The 17514-nt window shown below is 39.9% G+C and overlaps 1 protein-coding gene across 1 annotated transcript in view; it reads left to right on the forward strand.

Annotated features, from left to right (window-relative positions):
* Positions 1–17514, forward strand: part of LOC108574465 — an 84475-nt gene that overhangs the window by 40407 nt on the left and 26554 nt on the right. The window contains exons 9-11 of the mRNA XM_017937065.1: positions 170–591; positions 5162–10958; positions 12550–12960. Coding sequence (XP_017792554.1) covers positions 170–591; positions 5162–10958; positions 12550–12960 — 6630 coding nt within the window. The remainder of the gene's footprint in view (positions 1–169; positions 592–5161; positions 10959–12549; positions 12961–17514) is intronic.

The raw sequence follows: 17514 nt of genomic DNA on the forward strand, positions 1-17514 counted from the left end.
ATAACATCGAAATCAATAGCGATAATTGTCGCTAACAACAGGCGATAAGTCGCGTTATCGGGCCACTTTTTCTCTCTCTCTCTCTCTCTCTCTTCTTCAGTTTCGATTTTATCGAATACCAAGCAAAACCTGCTTTCTAATCGTACGCAAACCGCTGTATTTTCGAAAGGTTCCCGACGAAGAGGGCGATCTCACGCGAGGACCTGCTGCGCCGAGGAGCTACAGGGTTTCCAGACTTTACACGTGATCGGTCGTGACGGAAGGCAGCATAGTCCGACCGGAAATCAGGCGCAGGATCAGCCGTTGGTCGATTACAGGCGGCTGGTGTTCATCAGCTCGGACTCATCTTCCGGCCGCGAGGAGGACGACGCTGATAGCAGTTGTTCCAGTTCCTCATACCTGAACGGGCTGCCACGTGCCGGCAGCCATACACAGTCCCTGGAGGACTGCGACTGGGATTACTTCGAAAGTGGATCCTTGCCACTGCCAATCGGCGTGCCAGTTACCATTGGCACGAACAACGTGGGGACGGACACCAGCGGCGGACAAGACTGGAGCTGCTGTCCTGGACGTGGTTCCACTGCTTGTCAGGTAGGTTGTGTGGTAGAAATTGTACGAGGTTGGAAATGTGAAGATTTTCAAGTTAGATGCGCATTTTTGTGGTAAATGTAGTTTTGTTTTTGATGGAACTGTTGAGTTTCTGTCAGGTAGATTGTGTGATAGAAATTGCACGAGGTTGGAAATGTGAAGATTTTCAAGTTAGATGTGGACTTTTGTAAAGAGTTTTGTTGTAAATGTCCTAGTTTTTTTGTTTTTAATAAGGCTTGAGTTCAAAGAAAAGAAAAATATTTTTCGAGTACATATCTACTTATGCGCTTATTTTATTAATTTTTGGTTATAACTTCTGTTTGTATAAGTGTAACGAGTATTTTATTAGTAGGTGATTAACACTATTTTTTAGCCCAGTGTTTTCAAGACTGAATTGCTTTTTCTTAAATAGTATACCATGTTCTATAAAACTAACAAGCATAAATAATCTTAGCTAAATGTAGTTCTTCCGTGGAAATCGAATAAGTAACATGTTGCAAGAGATATTTTATAAAATATACTTATCAACATTCTGTTTTTTTCATTCGTACTATCACTTCAGCTACGTTTACCCATTAATGATAGATATCTGATAATTGTAGTTTAAGAGTTCAGGGAATCAATCACGTTTACAAGTTTCCAAGAAAGAAGTCTAGGATTTAACTTGTTTTGTAACCCTTATTTACAAAAATACAGTTCTCCCGAAAAATTTATCACATCTTCGAATAAAGACGAAAAAGTAGACGAGCAAATACTTATAAGCGCCAGTGTGTATACAGGGTGAAACAGAAATAAATGGATAAACTTTGGAAACGTATTCTATTCACCTTAAGAATGAGGAAAGAAGAGTCGAAAAATTCTTTTTTCTGAGATATAAATATTTTTGGTTTTCCGACTTCGCTGAAAGAACTAGTGGAAACGATCTGTTTGTATAGTCGGTGGAAGCGATATAGGGAGGTGGTGAAATCAGTCGAGCGTCAAAATATACGCGAAAACAGCGATTCGAGGGAGATAAGGAGCTCGTCGAGCCTTGCTCAGGGCCGTTCGATGTTAACTCGGAATTGGTTCCTCCATTGTAGTATGTTTAAAAAATTTGTCTGCGCCTTAATTGTTCACACTTATAGGTTCATTTTTACCAATACGAGAAATATTCTTTAGCAGGAGGTGACAGAGGCTTAATATCGTATATCTTAAGTGAAAGATTGTAGGCAGAAATTTTAAATATCAGTTTACAAATGATTGAGGGTCTTGGATGCGGCTACATTAGTCAGTGTCGCTGTTTAACCTCTTAACAGCCACCTCCGTAATATTGCGTTTGTTGCATACAGTCTTAAAATTTCACCTGCTTAATATTTCGTTCGATAGAAACGTAACTTTTATGACATTCAGTTTTTGAAATTCAGTTTATGCTTTACATTCATTATTTATTGTATTGGTTTATTAGAAGTTTCTTGTTTTTCTTTTTCAGTTTTTCTTATTATACGTACAAAATCACCCAAAATTATAAACAGTTATATATTTTTTTATTTGGGCATTCTAGTCCTTGATAGCGATGGCAGCCAACTATCAATGTCCCAACACACCCGGCTTCAGAATTAACAAATAATTCCGCCATTTTGAAGCATTTTTGATTTTAAAAAATTGGAAAATAAAGGAAAAAGTGCAGCAAAAATAATTGAAACGTTTCACTTAGTAATTACCTATAAAAAATTCCCAAAAAAAGCGATTTTGTGAAACCATCTGACAGGTGTACCGTCTTGATGCTTTAATTTACGACCTCACTGTATCACTTCCATCGATTGTAGAGGAGGCGTGGCTTAATGTCCGAATATCGCTGTGTGCGCAAGCTAAATCGCATGGTAGGCAATAGTGGGAGTTGCGCAGAACGGTCGAAAATCGGTCCGCGAGCGAGGTTACTTTAATATTGGACAGAGTTTAGTCTGACCGCTGCCCTACGGGCAACTTGCTGAGCAGCTCTGCTTCAGAACATGCATAATACAATGTGTTCGTTTGTATGCTCAAAAGTAGAAATTTTACAAGAAAAAAAAAAATTTCTCGGGAGTTGTGAATTTTATCGCATGAAGTATATAACAATATAGCTTTGAATAATTTTTCAACAAGAGTAATAGGAACATAGTAAACGAGAGTTTTGAAATATCTCGATAGAAAAATATGCAAAGAATTTTAATGAGGGGAAGAATGTGCATTTATGCTTTAATGCTAAGTGGGATCGCTATTAGTATTTACATATTTCTGTTAGGAGGGAAATGATGATTGCACTTGGACTACTGTACTCGATAGGCGTTCTTGGTGAAAGTTATCTTAAACAAAAAAGATAGATCGCGAAAAAGAAAAATTCTGGATACATCTTTCTTCATTTTTGCACTAGAAAGACCGTTCTGGTCAAAATGACTCATTAGCAACCTTCCAAAAGTGAATTTTTATGTAACTAAAACGTGATTAAAAAATTAGCTGGAAACAAAGTTGGAAAATTACAAACGATTACCTTTTCTTTTTTCACTTACCAGTATCGAATATTCGCTCATTTTGGAAAATTGCTAATGGGTCACTTTTGACCCGGCCATGCTTCTGGAATATATTTCTATAGTGTACCCCTGTATACACATATTGAACAATTCTCAAATTAGAAGCTTGTACATTTATAGTTAGTTACAAATATAAATTCACAAATGCACGATTGAAATGTGTCAAATAATGTGATTAACTTACTTAGGTGTTATTCGAAAAAATTCTCCGTGTATTTTCTCGAAAATTGATTTGAACATTTAGTATAAGACGTTTCTCACTATAAACTTCAACTTATAAATTACTTATATCATTTTATACGGTCTAGTAGCTATTCACGTCGCATATTAATATCACATTTTATACTTTTCCGAACTTAGTAATTACTTTTCGGAACTAACAATTCTGTGTACATTTTCGAACTTATACGTGATTTATAAGCGTTTAACAACGGTATACTATTATGGACTACTGAGAATAGCAGGCCTCATTAAAATTGTGTATCATTTTTAATGAACCATACTTGTAGTTACGGTACAAAGTGAAGTATGTATTTTTAATACTTATATTTAATTTGAATGCATACAATGAACTGTATACTTTGAAAAACATTATTAATGTTTCTATTGTAATTAATAACTTCAAATGAAATTTTTCAATTAACTTCGAAATAAATTCCTTGATTTTTTTCCGTATTGTAACTATACTTCATAATTCTTATTTTCTTTTAATAATATGTAATTATATTTCTATTTACTACAAAATTGTCTTAACTTTAATTTATCTTTTTTTTTTAATGAGATGAAATGTTACATACTTTTTCACGTCTATGTTTGAAAATAGAAATAAGTTTATATAACGTAGATACATTGTCCGTGTTTCGTTGGCGTTTTCTTCTTCTTTGCTATCTCTCGTTGATATCCAATATTAATCCATTGTGCAATAATCAGAACCCACAGTCTGTATCTCGTCAGTCACTATAATCTGTGTTGACACGCTACTTCTTCAGATCGTTAGTATCTCCATTGAACATTTTTCGTTATTTAAGTAATTATATACTTACTAGATAGAGATACTTAGATAACTTGTACAAGTAGAAATTGAGTTTCACAAAATTCGATAAGGGATTAATTTAAAAATAGATCGTAACATTGGATCATTGGAAATTCAAGATAGTAATGTTGATTGCAAGGGAATATTCAATAAAAGTCAAAGTCGAGTCAAAGTACTCTATAAAATTTTATTTGACATTCCATTTTTTGTTTAACATTATACTAAATTCCTATGTTATTCTGTTAAAATAATTCTAAATTAATTTGCACATTTTTATAACATTATTATAAATTTATTGTTTAGAGGCATTTCTTCTTTTAAAAACATTACAGAAGCATTCCTTTGTAACAAAATAACCGATCAAATTATGATAATGAAAATAATTAAAAAGGTACTGATAGTTAGGCGTCATAAAATTATATCAGTTTCATATATTTTTTACCATTTTCAAAATCAATTTTCTTTAAATATAATTTAAGGTCGCAAAAACAACTTCGTTATTAGCGACCATAGTTTGCGGTTATTCTATCTTTCGTAAAAAAAAGTTTATTCTATTGGGTTGTTCGGAGAGTTTATGGCGAAATTTAAACCATTGTATCTCTGTTTCTAATTGACATAGCGATAAATGTTAAACGGTATTTTCCTCGACAGTCAAAGATGAATCCAATGCACTACTACTCAATTACTCGTAAGATGAACAGGAGTGGATATAAGTCGAATTGTCTTCTGCAGTGGAGCGTGGATGTTGAATTTTTCGAGAAAATAACCGCAGAAAATATAGTTCGCCTTTGGAGTAATTTGAGAAGTACGTCGGATTTATCTTCAAATAACGAGTAAAATACCTTTTGATTTTTGCCGCTATCTCAATTAGAAACAGAGATACGATGATTTCAATTTTTCCTATATTTCGCTACGAATTTTCCCAACCACCTAACATTATTGTTATATCAGTTTCATATATTAATACCCAAATTTTCACAATTTTTTTACACAGGCTTGCGGAGGTTCTCGCGGAGCGAACGTGCTGCCAGTGCCAGTACCAATCCCGGTACCGGTCCCGTATCCAGTACCCGTCCCAGCAGCTCTCTGGACCAGCGATTTCGCGGCCGCTGCATCATCGATGATAAGCCGGAGCAGCGATGCTCATGCTGAACCAGGAACACTGCGGTTAAGAGGCGACCCAGCTGCACCCTGGTTCGCTTGGCATCCACGATTCAATCAGCCTCTTCACGGGACCAGGCTCGATCCACGTTTAACCGGTGTCTTCGACCCGACAACGTGCACTTTCAGGCCCGATCAAGTACTGGCGCCTCCGTTGTACAGGTCAACTATCGAGACGTCGTCTATTCCATCGACAGAGGAGCTTCATCAAAGATTAAACAGCTTGCAGATCAATCAAGATGAGAACGACGACGCGGGAGTGAACGTCGTATCGAAATCCGTGGAGGCGTTTCAGGACGGAGCTGTGTTGGACATCTCGAACGAGTCGAAAATCGTGGAACAATCCTCGACGAATGTACGGGAGCAATTGGACGAGTCGAAGGACGTGCAGAGCCAAGAAAACTATGACGAGACGAACGAGACAAAGGAAAGCGAGGAAACGGACTGCCAAGATTCCGTGAGCGTGTCCTTCGAAAGCAGAAGAGGACAGAGAATGTACCAGCACGAGGATTCTGGCAGCTCCTCCGGTCGCTCATCTGCAGACAGTTCTGATCTAGAGGAAGATTCCTCCTCTCATAGATTCTCGAGAGTGTTTGTCGTTAACGATGATTCTCTCACGAGCGATAACGATATCGAAGATAATGGGGACGAGGATGAAGACTCCGATTCTGCTGCAGAGGATAGCGTTACTTTGAAGAGGGTGACGGCCCTTCCGGATGGAGAGCCGGTGGTTTTGCAGTACGTTCGATTTCTCAACGAGGATTCGAATTTCGAGGATGTGAATAGAGATCGAACGGAGGGGAGAGGGATCAGCAAAGGAAATTCGGAGGAGGAGGAGAAGATGAGATCGAGTTGTAAGGAAGACGGTTCGGAGGATAGCGATAAATCGATGTCGGACCGAATCGGAAATGTTAACGAAAAGCGGAAGACTCGTGGAAAGAGGAACAGCTCGGAAACGAGTAGCGATAAGAGGATTTCTCTGTCGCTGCAACAACGTGAGATGCCTGAGGAAATGTATATTGCAAGCGACAACGATTGTTCTGAACATCAGGTCGAGTTGAAGTCTATCAAAACCTTGGATCCTGACAGCATTGAGCCGGTCATCGTTAATAATACTATTGATACTGACACGGAGCAAATAGAAACTACGTTCGAGAAGAGATTATTCGAGAAGATTGAAAACGACAGGTCAAGAGTTGAAGAACGTGAATTATTAAGCCAAATAACGTCTAACAACGAAGATACAAATTTAGACAATCAAACGCAGCTATTATCGACGGATGCATGGGACTCGAATATAATTCCAGACTCCTTAGAGATTTCCGGGCAGCAGATATTAAGTAGCCACAGTTTAAACGCCGAGAGTAACGCGGAAAGCTTCGAATTTCGCGTTTCAACGCCATTGATAAACCGTAGAAACGAGAACGGTACTGATTGCGAGGAAATTGGAGAAAACGATTATTGCGACAATGGGATCGACAACTCGATTACTTTGCCTCAGATAATGAGCAACGAGAGCGTAGATCACGGTAACGATAACGACGAGCATGACATATCGACGGATTTAAATTCGAATCTGAACGTCACTGCGAATGTGTCTTCGGGCTCCGACAGTTTCACGAGCAACGAAACGAATGCGACAGGTAGCGAAGTGAGCAGTGACGAGCTTCACGAGTACGAAGTGACGTCAGCGAACGTCTCTTCGCATTACGAGAACGAGTTTTCGTTTTCCACGTTGAACAACAGCGAACTGTTGTCGAAGCTGAACAAGAGGAACGAGGAAAGAACGCCGAGGCAGTCGAATCGTCGCGACAATGTTGCGGAAAGCTTCAAGGACAACGATTATTACAACGAATCTATCGTTACCGCGTCGAACAGAACGAAATGGCACACACAGTACGAGAAAGCAACTATTGACCAATCAGCGGATAACACAAACAATGATGGTGTTGCAAGCGTATGCACCGAGAGTGATTCAATGCTGATCACCACCACGGAGGATGATCAATCCGTTACGTGCCAGGCTGGAAAATCGGCGACAACGAAGGCGAAAGATGGCGCGGAAGACAACGACCCAACATCGGGGAATCACGTCGGTGGAATTGAATTGAAATCAGCGGGCTGCGACGTGGGCGACATAATAACCAACAAGATTCAAGAGATGTTCAAGAGCGCGGAGAGCGCAGGTAAAACGGAGAGTGCGCATGACAGTGGCCTGTGTACGGTGAGAGGCGAGAGTCCTCCTTCTGGTCAGGTGGTAGGAGAGTATTACGGTGGAGGTGGTGAAGGTGGAAGTGGCACCGACGGTGGAAGTGGCGTCGCTGGAGGCTGCGCGGTAGAGGGGATAGAAGGGGGTTCGACACGGTTTCGTTCAGTCGAGCGACGCCCGTCTACTCGAAAGGAGAATGGATTCCCTCCTGCCGCGTCGACGAAGGATTCCATCAGAGACGACGTTCAACACTTTCCCCCAACGGTTTACAATAATAATCTCGGGAACAACAATAGCAACAAGTACAGAAGCCTTGTGATGATCACTCAGGAAGCCTCGTACCAACCAGTGAGCGTGATCACCTCGGACACAACGACCTTGTTGCAGCCGGATGAAGTGCATACGGCTAGCCAGGGTCTGGCCGGGTACTTCCAGCTGGCGCTAGAAGCCGTGTCCGAGCAGCCGCACCGTAAAAATGGTCAAGGTCCGAGGAAGCCATTAATGGTTAAGCGATTAGCCAGTGCGACGACGAATCATTCCGAAACAGAGGTGGACAGCGGACTGAGTATCGGTAGTGCTAGTGAAAGCGACGATGTGTCGGTGAAAAATACGGCGAAATTAACTGGTCGACAGGAGAACAACGACGACAGTGTCCCGAAGGATTATCAGGGTAACGAGGTTCGAGAAGTCACGCGAGCACGTGTCTCCTCGCAGTCCAGCGACGAGAATTCAGCGAGTGGTGTGGTCGTGATACTAGAGGAAGGTCTAGCCGACGATGATTCATGGGTGGAGGAAGTTTCGCATGACGAAGATGAGCCTGGCGCTACGACAGCCACGGAGGAAAGCTCCGAGGATGAAGCGAATAACCTTGGAGACCGCGAGGAGGAACTTCGCGGTTACCATAGACAAGCTATCGACTTCACTTTGCACACCATCGTGGAAGAATCCTGCGAGGAGAGCGAAGCGGAACCTAGTTTGGCCACAGGTAGCCCATCGAAGAAGCAGAGACCTCCGTCTGCTTCGGAACTGGAAAAGTACTTCTTCTTCGGTCTCGGGGGAGATGGTAACAACTCGAGCATGGGTTCACGCGAGGTGGACAGCTTGTCAGAAACTTCGTCCATTTATTCGGAAGGTTTAGAATCGCTGGGACAGGATGAAACTCCGGGTAACGGACAGAGCCAAGAGAGATCGAACTCTGGGGAAGGATTTTTGAATTCTTCAAGACTGGAGAAGTACTTCCTGTCGGAGTTTCTAGGTTTCGATCAAGATAGACGCGATTCGGATGGTTCTGTCGGCAGTGACTCCGAAGGGAGACCCAGCCCTGAAGCGCAGAGAAAGAAGAAGCTGGTCCGTGCCAGAGGCACCGGTAGATCGCACAGTTCGTCCTTAGACAATTTGTTAGCTCTTACGCAAAGCTCGCAGAACTTGAGCTTGCAAAATTCTCTTCAAGATCTGAGTCTGAATCAGGATGCGCAGGAAACTCAATCGGAAGGCTCCTCCACTGAGACCGACGGTGCAGACGATGGTCAAACTGCCGCGTTTGGAACCGATGGCCAATTCGACACCGTGAAACGAAAAAAGAAGAAACCTCGAAATCTGGGCACGCAGAGTCCACGTGTTCCCGAGGACAGAAACAAAACACCGGAACCAAGCAGAGAGATGATTTTGGTGGGAGAAGTGGTAATGGAGAACGACGCAGAAGCGATGAATTCTGAAGACTCGGAAAGGGCAAAGACTCCTCAACCAGAATGTATACTCTCTTCTTCCTCTCCTCCAATCACTATGAACATTTCCGCAACGTCTACATCGTTAATCGATTCCGCCACGAATATGCAAATGAACTCGGGAGAGTCTTTGACTTATAATCACAGGTCGAAACAACAATCTCGAGATTCGGGATTCGTAGGTAGCTGTGATGATCTCCTCCAACACCAGAAACTGCCTGATGATGCTCAATCTAGTACCGAAATTAACCAAGAGACTGCAAAGGATCGTTCCAGCAAGGAGAACAGCGAGAACGATCAAAACGCGAGTCAGACCTCTACGAAAGGAATGTTTGGGGTCGAGAAGGGTAGCATACCTAAGGTGGATCATCCACTGAATCATACTACACTGCCTCACTTAGCGAATGCTTCTTTGTCGAGGAAGGATAGTTTCAACAATTGGTCCAGCGACGAGGAAACGAATCTGATGATGTCGAAGATGCGGCAATTCTTCAAGACGATGGTCGCCAATTCGAACGGACAGAATCAGAATACCATTAACACGAATTCGAGCGGTGCATCGCCTGCACCAAGTCCTAGATTACCCGGTTACACATCTAAGGCCAGACTATGTCCACAGAATCGTACAAAACCGCCGCAGTTGGTATACTTCGAGAACGAGCTCACCAGGCTGATGAAAACGGTGCCGGGAATTCGCGATGAACAAGTGCGTGAGATTGTCGAGTATCTCAGTTCTGAGGACACGTGGTCTGATTCGTACGACAGTTCAGATTACACTAGCTCGGATTTAGAGGGAGCAGCCGGTGGTCGTCGATCAGCGCTGCAGGAGCAAATATCGCAGAGCTGCCAGCAGATAATCAGTAAATTCGACACCACGTCGGGTGACAATCTGTTGGACAGGGAAAGGGAAGATAAAACTGGACCGACTGGAATACAGGCTCCGTGTCTGGGCAGAGACACCGCTTTCGTGTACCAGAAGCTAGTCCAGAGTTTCACAAAAATGGCCGGCGATGGTGTAAGCTCTGACGCAAATTCGACACCGCACAGTAGTCCACCGTTGATCGCAAAAGTGATGCACCATATCGGCAGCCGGCTTGTAGCGCTGATGCACGAAGTTTCCGAAGGTGGATCGGCTGTTCAACATCACACTACCAGCTGGAGACGTTACTCTCAACATCACAGAACACCATCATCAGCGTCTACCACGGAAGACGATGATTCTACCTCCGATTCGACCAACGCGCCTTCGTCGACGCACTTACAACTGCCCAGATCGAAATCTCACGATCCTCTGTTACTCATCAACAACCATCCAGCAGCCTCCACTGGCCAAGAAGGTGAAGAACGAGAAGCCAGTGATTACGAAAGGTTCTCTTGGCGGGGAAGCTTCGAGTCCGCGTTAATGGCAGCGGATTCTAGGACGAAACTCAGCCTTTTAGCGTGTTCAGGGGATAGTGTTGGTGCTAGTGCTAGTGCTAACGCATTGGCTATGGCCGCTAAACGCCGCAGTGCTGGGGATCTGTTGTTCAATCCAAAGAGCTTTTCCAGAGAACAGTTAGATAGAGTTAGAAGTTGCGGATCCATTGGTGGTGGAAGTGGAGGTGCTGCTAGTGGATGCGGCGGATCGGTGGAGGAGAGAATCTGGAGCAACAGGAGAAGGTCTTCTGTTCCCGACGCTAACACCAGGGGGGAATCTGGTAATTTTACCTTTTTATATATTTTTTTTATAGTTTAAGGAGGTAGTTCACACTACGTTCAGACTTTTAAAAATAAGTAAAAATTTGGGAATTTTTCTCATGGGTAATTATTAAATGAAAAGTTTCATTTTTTTCCGAGGATATAAATGTAACTTTCAGCTTTCTTTTCCAATTTTGAAAAAGTAAATATTGCGGTGAACCCCCTTAATACGTCTGGATAGAACTTACGAAAAGACAATTTTAAAATGTTTAATTATGAGGAAAAAACGATTATACCGAATTCTGGACGGTTTGATCTTTTTCTTTGGATAAATATTGTTTGAACAAAAAGTGAACTAATATCGTTGTTCTCCTAACCCATACGGGACGAGCGCCGCATCGGTGCGTCACGAGCATTTATCAGCTAAACACAGGCAATAGAAAGTAATGTTTGCTTTTTAATGCAAGTTTCTCGATCTTTCTTCAATGGATTATGAATCTGCAATAATTCATCCTAAGTGTGGGATGAAATTTGTTTGAAATTAGGTTTCTACTTCTCTACTCGGTTCCGGTGTTTTGTTCCTATCTCGTATAGTGGAGTGTTTGTATGAAAAAACTGGCGAAAATTTCCAAGTGCACTTGGAAACGACGAAACGTAATTATTTGGTAGAATTTTATATGAAAAATCATAGGAGAATAAAATATTAAAAAATAAGACCATTTATATAGGTACATGATTTATTTTTAATTATACAACTTTCACATTGAAACTCTCAATTTGAGTGTTACATATCTAAGTAAGGAAAACATGAATTTACCACCAATTTTTAAACAATTTTTACATAACATTATAGGAATGCTATGTTGCAGAGAGATTTTGTTCACAGAAAATGAAAAACAACAACGATCATATTTTAACAATAACAAAAAAAATAGTCACTGCTGACCCAGCTTTTAAATGTCTCTCTTTTCAACCTACATTCGAAACAGACTCACGATTCTGCTCTCCTTATATTATCAATACATTTTCTATTTTAATCATAATGTAATTGTACGATTCTAAACAACTATGTTGCAGACAGATTTTGCTCACAGAAAATGAAAAACAACAACGATCATATTTTAACAATAACAAAAAAAATAATCACTGCTGACCCAGCTTTTAAATGTCTCTCTTTTCAACCTACATTCAAAACAGACTTGCGACTCTCCTCTCCTTATATTATCAATACATTTTCTATTTTAATCATAATGTAATTGTACGATTCTAAACAATACAATGCCTAGCAAAACAAAAAAATGTGGTTTCCTAGCGCAAGAAAAAGATTTTAATATTGGGTCACATTTGACCCAGCATCCGCTATGCGTGCAACTGTCACACAATCCGCTGTAATTCTGTCGATTAAGTTTAAAAATTCAAGTTTTGCCCAGCTCGTTAAACAAAACACTCCACCGTGCAAAAGTAGAAGAGCGCCAATGTGATATAAATAGCTTCGATAACTATCTCAGCTACGAAGCTCATCAAACCAAAAGAACTTACCGTTTCTCGGTATCTTCTCGCTAGCATCACCGCGAATCACAGTCCCACTAACGCAGATTAATACATCGATAGACACGTCCGCAGGTGACGAGGACACTGAAGACGAGCTCGAATACACCGGCGAATCTCGGGCGACGACCCTTCCACGCGGAATGCAGTCCGCCATCACAGCGGCCACCAATTCTCTGCCGCGTTTACCAGCTTCCACGGCACCAGCCGGCTTAACAACGACGTCAACCACGCCTTCGTCGACGATGCACAAGGCACACAGTGTCTATCACTTCTTACCGCAACACTCTAACGTAAAGTCGGCCAGATACCGTCCACCTGGCTTCGCGAGGAACAGCAACGTTCCTGGCGCAATTGGCGGGCCAAAGCGCGCGGTCAGCGCTCCAGGACTCCAGATCTCCGGCTCTCAGTCTTCTGCGGGGAAACGGGACAATTCGAGATCGAGAAGGCAGCAGGCTATATCTCTCACGCCTGGTAAGTCAGTCTTTTTTTTTTCTTCTCTGTTTCAATGAATACGCTCTACTGGTGATTATGAAAAGCGGGCAAATCGTTAGAAAAGTCTGGCTTAATGAATATACACCATCGTCTGAAAGTAATTAAGAGGAGCTACTAAGCAAGAGAAGCATCATGCAAAACTGTGCCCCACAATGTTGATGCGAGTTCGAGATTTATTTATAGCCTTGTGGAAAAGCAGTTGTAGCTTACATACACGATCAAATTAAAACTAGACCGCCTGTTAGAGAGAAAATTTCATTATTTATATATGCTCATGGACGAGAAGATGAACTGATAAAATATACTATAACCGGAGGCGAGATGATTCTTATCGAAATTAGTTCGCAATGCCAGAGTAATTTTTGCTTTGTACAAAGTTTTACTTGGAGAGAGAGAGAGAGAAAAGGAGAGTATTGCAGGGAGTAGGATTGCTTTTAATTGAAAGTGTTTGAGACCATTTGCAATGCAAACGTGTCTTAATTCGAACGCTATTTGAATAAAGAAAATAAAAAAGCACCTTTCATTTTTCATGCCACGTTAACATATTTCACACGTCTAATTTTGGTTTATTGTTAAAATTTGGCAAATTAAATTTTTTAGAACGAAAGATAACATGAAAGTTACAAAATAATTCTATTTTTACAATTTACGTTTTTGTAAGTTCCTCGAAAAATAGGTTGTTACTTTACTCTTTTATTCACTCGGCGTTATCTCAATTACACAATTATGCACGATTTCTTTGATCAATCAACAACTCCTTGTTCGTTTCCTCGTTTCATCAACGCGATTTATTACGAAACTGAAACCAGAATGATGTTACGAAAGTTCTCGGTTCTGAGAAATCCTCCATTGTGCCTGTGTCAATGAAATCGTTACATTTTCATTTTTTATGCACCGCTATCTACCATCGTCGTTTAACCTAAAAAGTAAAACGCATCGATAATCGAAGGTTATAAAATCATCGAAAGAGCTACAATTATGAAAACGATGCTAATTAACGCTACTTAGGTCGCTGGGGAAAAAGTCGTGCAATAAAGAATAGGCGATAGCTGATCTCGGTCGCTCGTCACGTGAAAGTTATTTTCATGAAATTTATCAGAAACGCTCGGTTTCAAAGACCGTAAGTGTTATACTGTCTTCTTGAAATTCTTTCTTTTATTGTGTAACAATTTTAAGACACTTAAACTAAACTGTAACGCTTAACTGCAAAATTATTGAAAAAAGAAGATTTTTACAATTTTTCGAAGAGATTTAAAGATTACTTCAAGCTTTTTGTTTCTTTTCTAACACTTACTGACAAAAGTTCAGAAACGAAATGACCGTTTGGTCTAATCTCCCGAGCTACACGGGTTGGAATTAAAAATAGCATAAAGAGATAACATTTATACTTTTTTTTAAATTATTTATTTGGTGTCGTATCGGCTTATTTTCCATTAGCGACCACACATTCCTACACTATTACAATTGTCTCATATTATTATTTGTGGAGATACATTACTTAACCTACATTATCAACTGTTATCTGATTTTAGTTATCAATATTAATTATTCAGCCTCGGTATAAACGGCAACAAAGCATTTGTAGAAAGTTAAAGAGACGTAGCCTATCTGTACATCATGTTTCGATCGTAACTTCACCCTTTTTCTACGGCAGATTTTAGTACGTAACGCATGTGACAGACAGTACATAGATGTTCAACCGTAGCCGCAAAATCTTTTATCTTGGCTGTATCGTTTTAAAATTTGTTTCATTAAATTAATGTAGAAATACTTATACGATATAATTAAGGATTAAATTAGGCTAGAAGTGCACCAAAAAGGCGCGAACTGTAGGGGAGATTGGGGTAATTCCGGCCACTTTAATTTTTTAAAGTAAAAAACGCGTGATTTGACTCTGTATGGTACTGCCACTTGTTAATGAAGCGGCTAGTTAATATTCGTCGTTTCTGTGACTACAGCAGAGTTTTATTTTAAACAAATCCCCGAGTATTCATTTTGCAACGCAATCTTATAACAGTGGCGAATTTTTAAGCAAGGTAAGTTAGTACTTGGAATCGGTACAAATTATTAATTATTAATCTCTGAGGGTCTAATGAGAGGGTTAAGTAAGTTACAACTATTTTCTGGTATATAACTTTAATCGTATAGGTAGATTATACTCGTACAAGAACTACAATTAACATTAAATCAAGGAAACAAAACAAAAGTTAAGAAACATGAATAAAGTACGCGATGTAAACAAACATGTCTGAAGAAGTTCAGTGTGCAACTGTAGCCCGCTGAAGAGTGAAGAAACACGTTATATCTAAAGTTTCGTTTCAAAAAACACCGTTTCATATACACAAACCTAATACGACACCGAGTAAACGTGATTCATTAATGAACGCTTTGAAGTATTTACCGAAGTGTAATACACAGGTATAACAGCTTTATTACGAGATTTTCCTTCTTTTACGTCCTTCTTTGGCTCCCTCCTTCACACTCCAAGCACGTATAACAATCGATAAACCGGTGTAACGTTGTGTCCCGCGTATGCGTACTGTCGCTTTTTTATTTCCTTCCATATGCACGGTTATGTGTGACATATTTGTATGCCGATACTTTGAATTTTTCATGAGATTTTCTAGTTGACGTTTCCTTTGATACATGGAATCACATGGTACATTTATATATTCAAATTTTTGCATTTTCTTGTCACTTCTATGGTTTGTATCAGTTGCTACGTTACACTGTTATCTAATGCTAAAATAACGTCATATGTTTATTTTTATTTGTCATTAATATGTAAACTTACTGCAATTTTAATTGTCAGTTAGTATTTTATAATCGAAATGTCCAATTCTACATTTTAATACTCATTTTTAAGTAAAAACAAAGAAGTGCTATACATACACTACCGGCCAAAAAGTTTGGAATCACCGAGCATTGCAATTTACACAAAAATTTCCAGAAAAGAAGTCAGCGACTTTGAGAATTTTTTATCGTTCGAATCAATTGATACGAGATAAATTGATAAATGTAGAATTGAGATAAACTTGAAATCTATAAAAAATTAGCAGCAGATTTAATATTGATGAAAAGTGGGAGGTGATTCCAAACTTTTGGCCGGTAGTGTATACACAAGAAATAACAGTAAAGTGTATTCTGAGTTTAGCAAAAATTTAAATTGCTTCGAAACAATGATTATAATTTTAACATGTTATTATTTTACCTAAAAAATTATTTTTCTATGCTTAAAGAATACAATAAGAGAACGCTTTATTATCCGGGGTATTAATAATACTATCTCAATATTTTATTATTACAGTAAGCAAGTCTAGTTAAAGCAAAGCAATGCATCGTTCACATTTACTCCTTTTTATTAATGTCTACTTTTATATCCTTCACAAATGCTAATTTCTCTGTTTCACCCGACAAGTTCGTTTTCTCCTACAACTCCAATGTCATTCTCTCATTTTCTAATCACAGTCAAAATACGTTTCTTCATTTCCAAGACCTGTGAAAAGGAACAACAAAGTGTCGCTATGGAAAAAGTCCATTTTTCATTTAATCCTTTTTATTAATGTCTACTTCTATATCCTTCACAAATGCTAATTCGTTCGTTTCACTCGACAAGTTCGTTTTCCCCTACAACTCCAATGTCATTCTCTCATTTTCCAGACACAATCAAGATACGTTACATTATTTCCAAGACCCGTAAAACGGAACAGCACGAAAGCGTTGCGATGGAAAAGCAATACACCTCTAATAAATTCGTCTATATCCGTCAAACGATCGTGGCGTTACGATAGACATTTCGCTGCGCTCTCGCGTTTGCATTCCGATCAGCGCGATAACGAAAAACCCGTGGCACGATACGAGTTCAAGTTTTTAACGGGAAGAGAACCCACGTAGAATCTCCGTTACAATCTGCATTTCCATCGTTTCCAATTCAGTCTGTATCACGCAAATTCGTGATTCGTAGGCGTGTTTTGGCGTAAATTCGTGAAATTCATTCGGAATTCGTGCCGTGTACGGAATCGATAACGAAATCTTTCGTTTCACAGCGAACATTAGCACATTGTTGGAACGACTTTAGTTGTAACAGTAGATATTCTGTTTTTTGTTATATTATATTTACAACTGGCTCTATTGAGCCAACCAGAAAATTTGATAGAGTGTGGGTTAAATTTTATTTTGAACTATTCAAAATTTATTATAATACTTCTGTAAATCAGTCGGCTTATTCCTTCTTCTGCTTTTTGGTGCTCCGTCTAGCTTTTTAGTCAGCTCGTTGGGGTGGTTTTTTATGTATTGTTGCAAATTTTTCTATTTATTCGTCGACATTTTTTATTCCCAAATTTTTACAGAGAGTATCTTCGCTGACATACCATGGAGCCTTTTTGAAAGCCTATGTGAAGCCTTGTTTATGAAATCTTTGCACGATATTTACATACTCCTTTTTCTGGCACATCCCCATAGTTGTGTTGTAGGTTTTCCTGAGAATTCTTCTTCTTTATGGACTCTGAATTGTTCGAGATTGATATTAATGGC

Source organism: Habropoda laboriosa, unplaced genomic scaffold, assembly GCF_001263275.1.
Source record: "Habropoda laboriosa isolate 0110345459 unplaced genomic scaffold, ASM126327v1 scaffold172, whole genome shotgun sequence".
In the NCBI taxonomy this organism is placed as follows: domain Eukaryota; kingdom Metazoa; phylum Arthropoda; class Insecta; order Hymenoptera; family Apidae; genus Habropoda; species Habropoda laboriosa.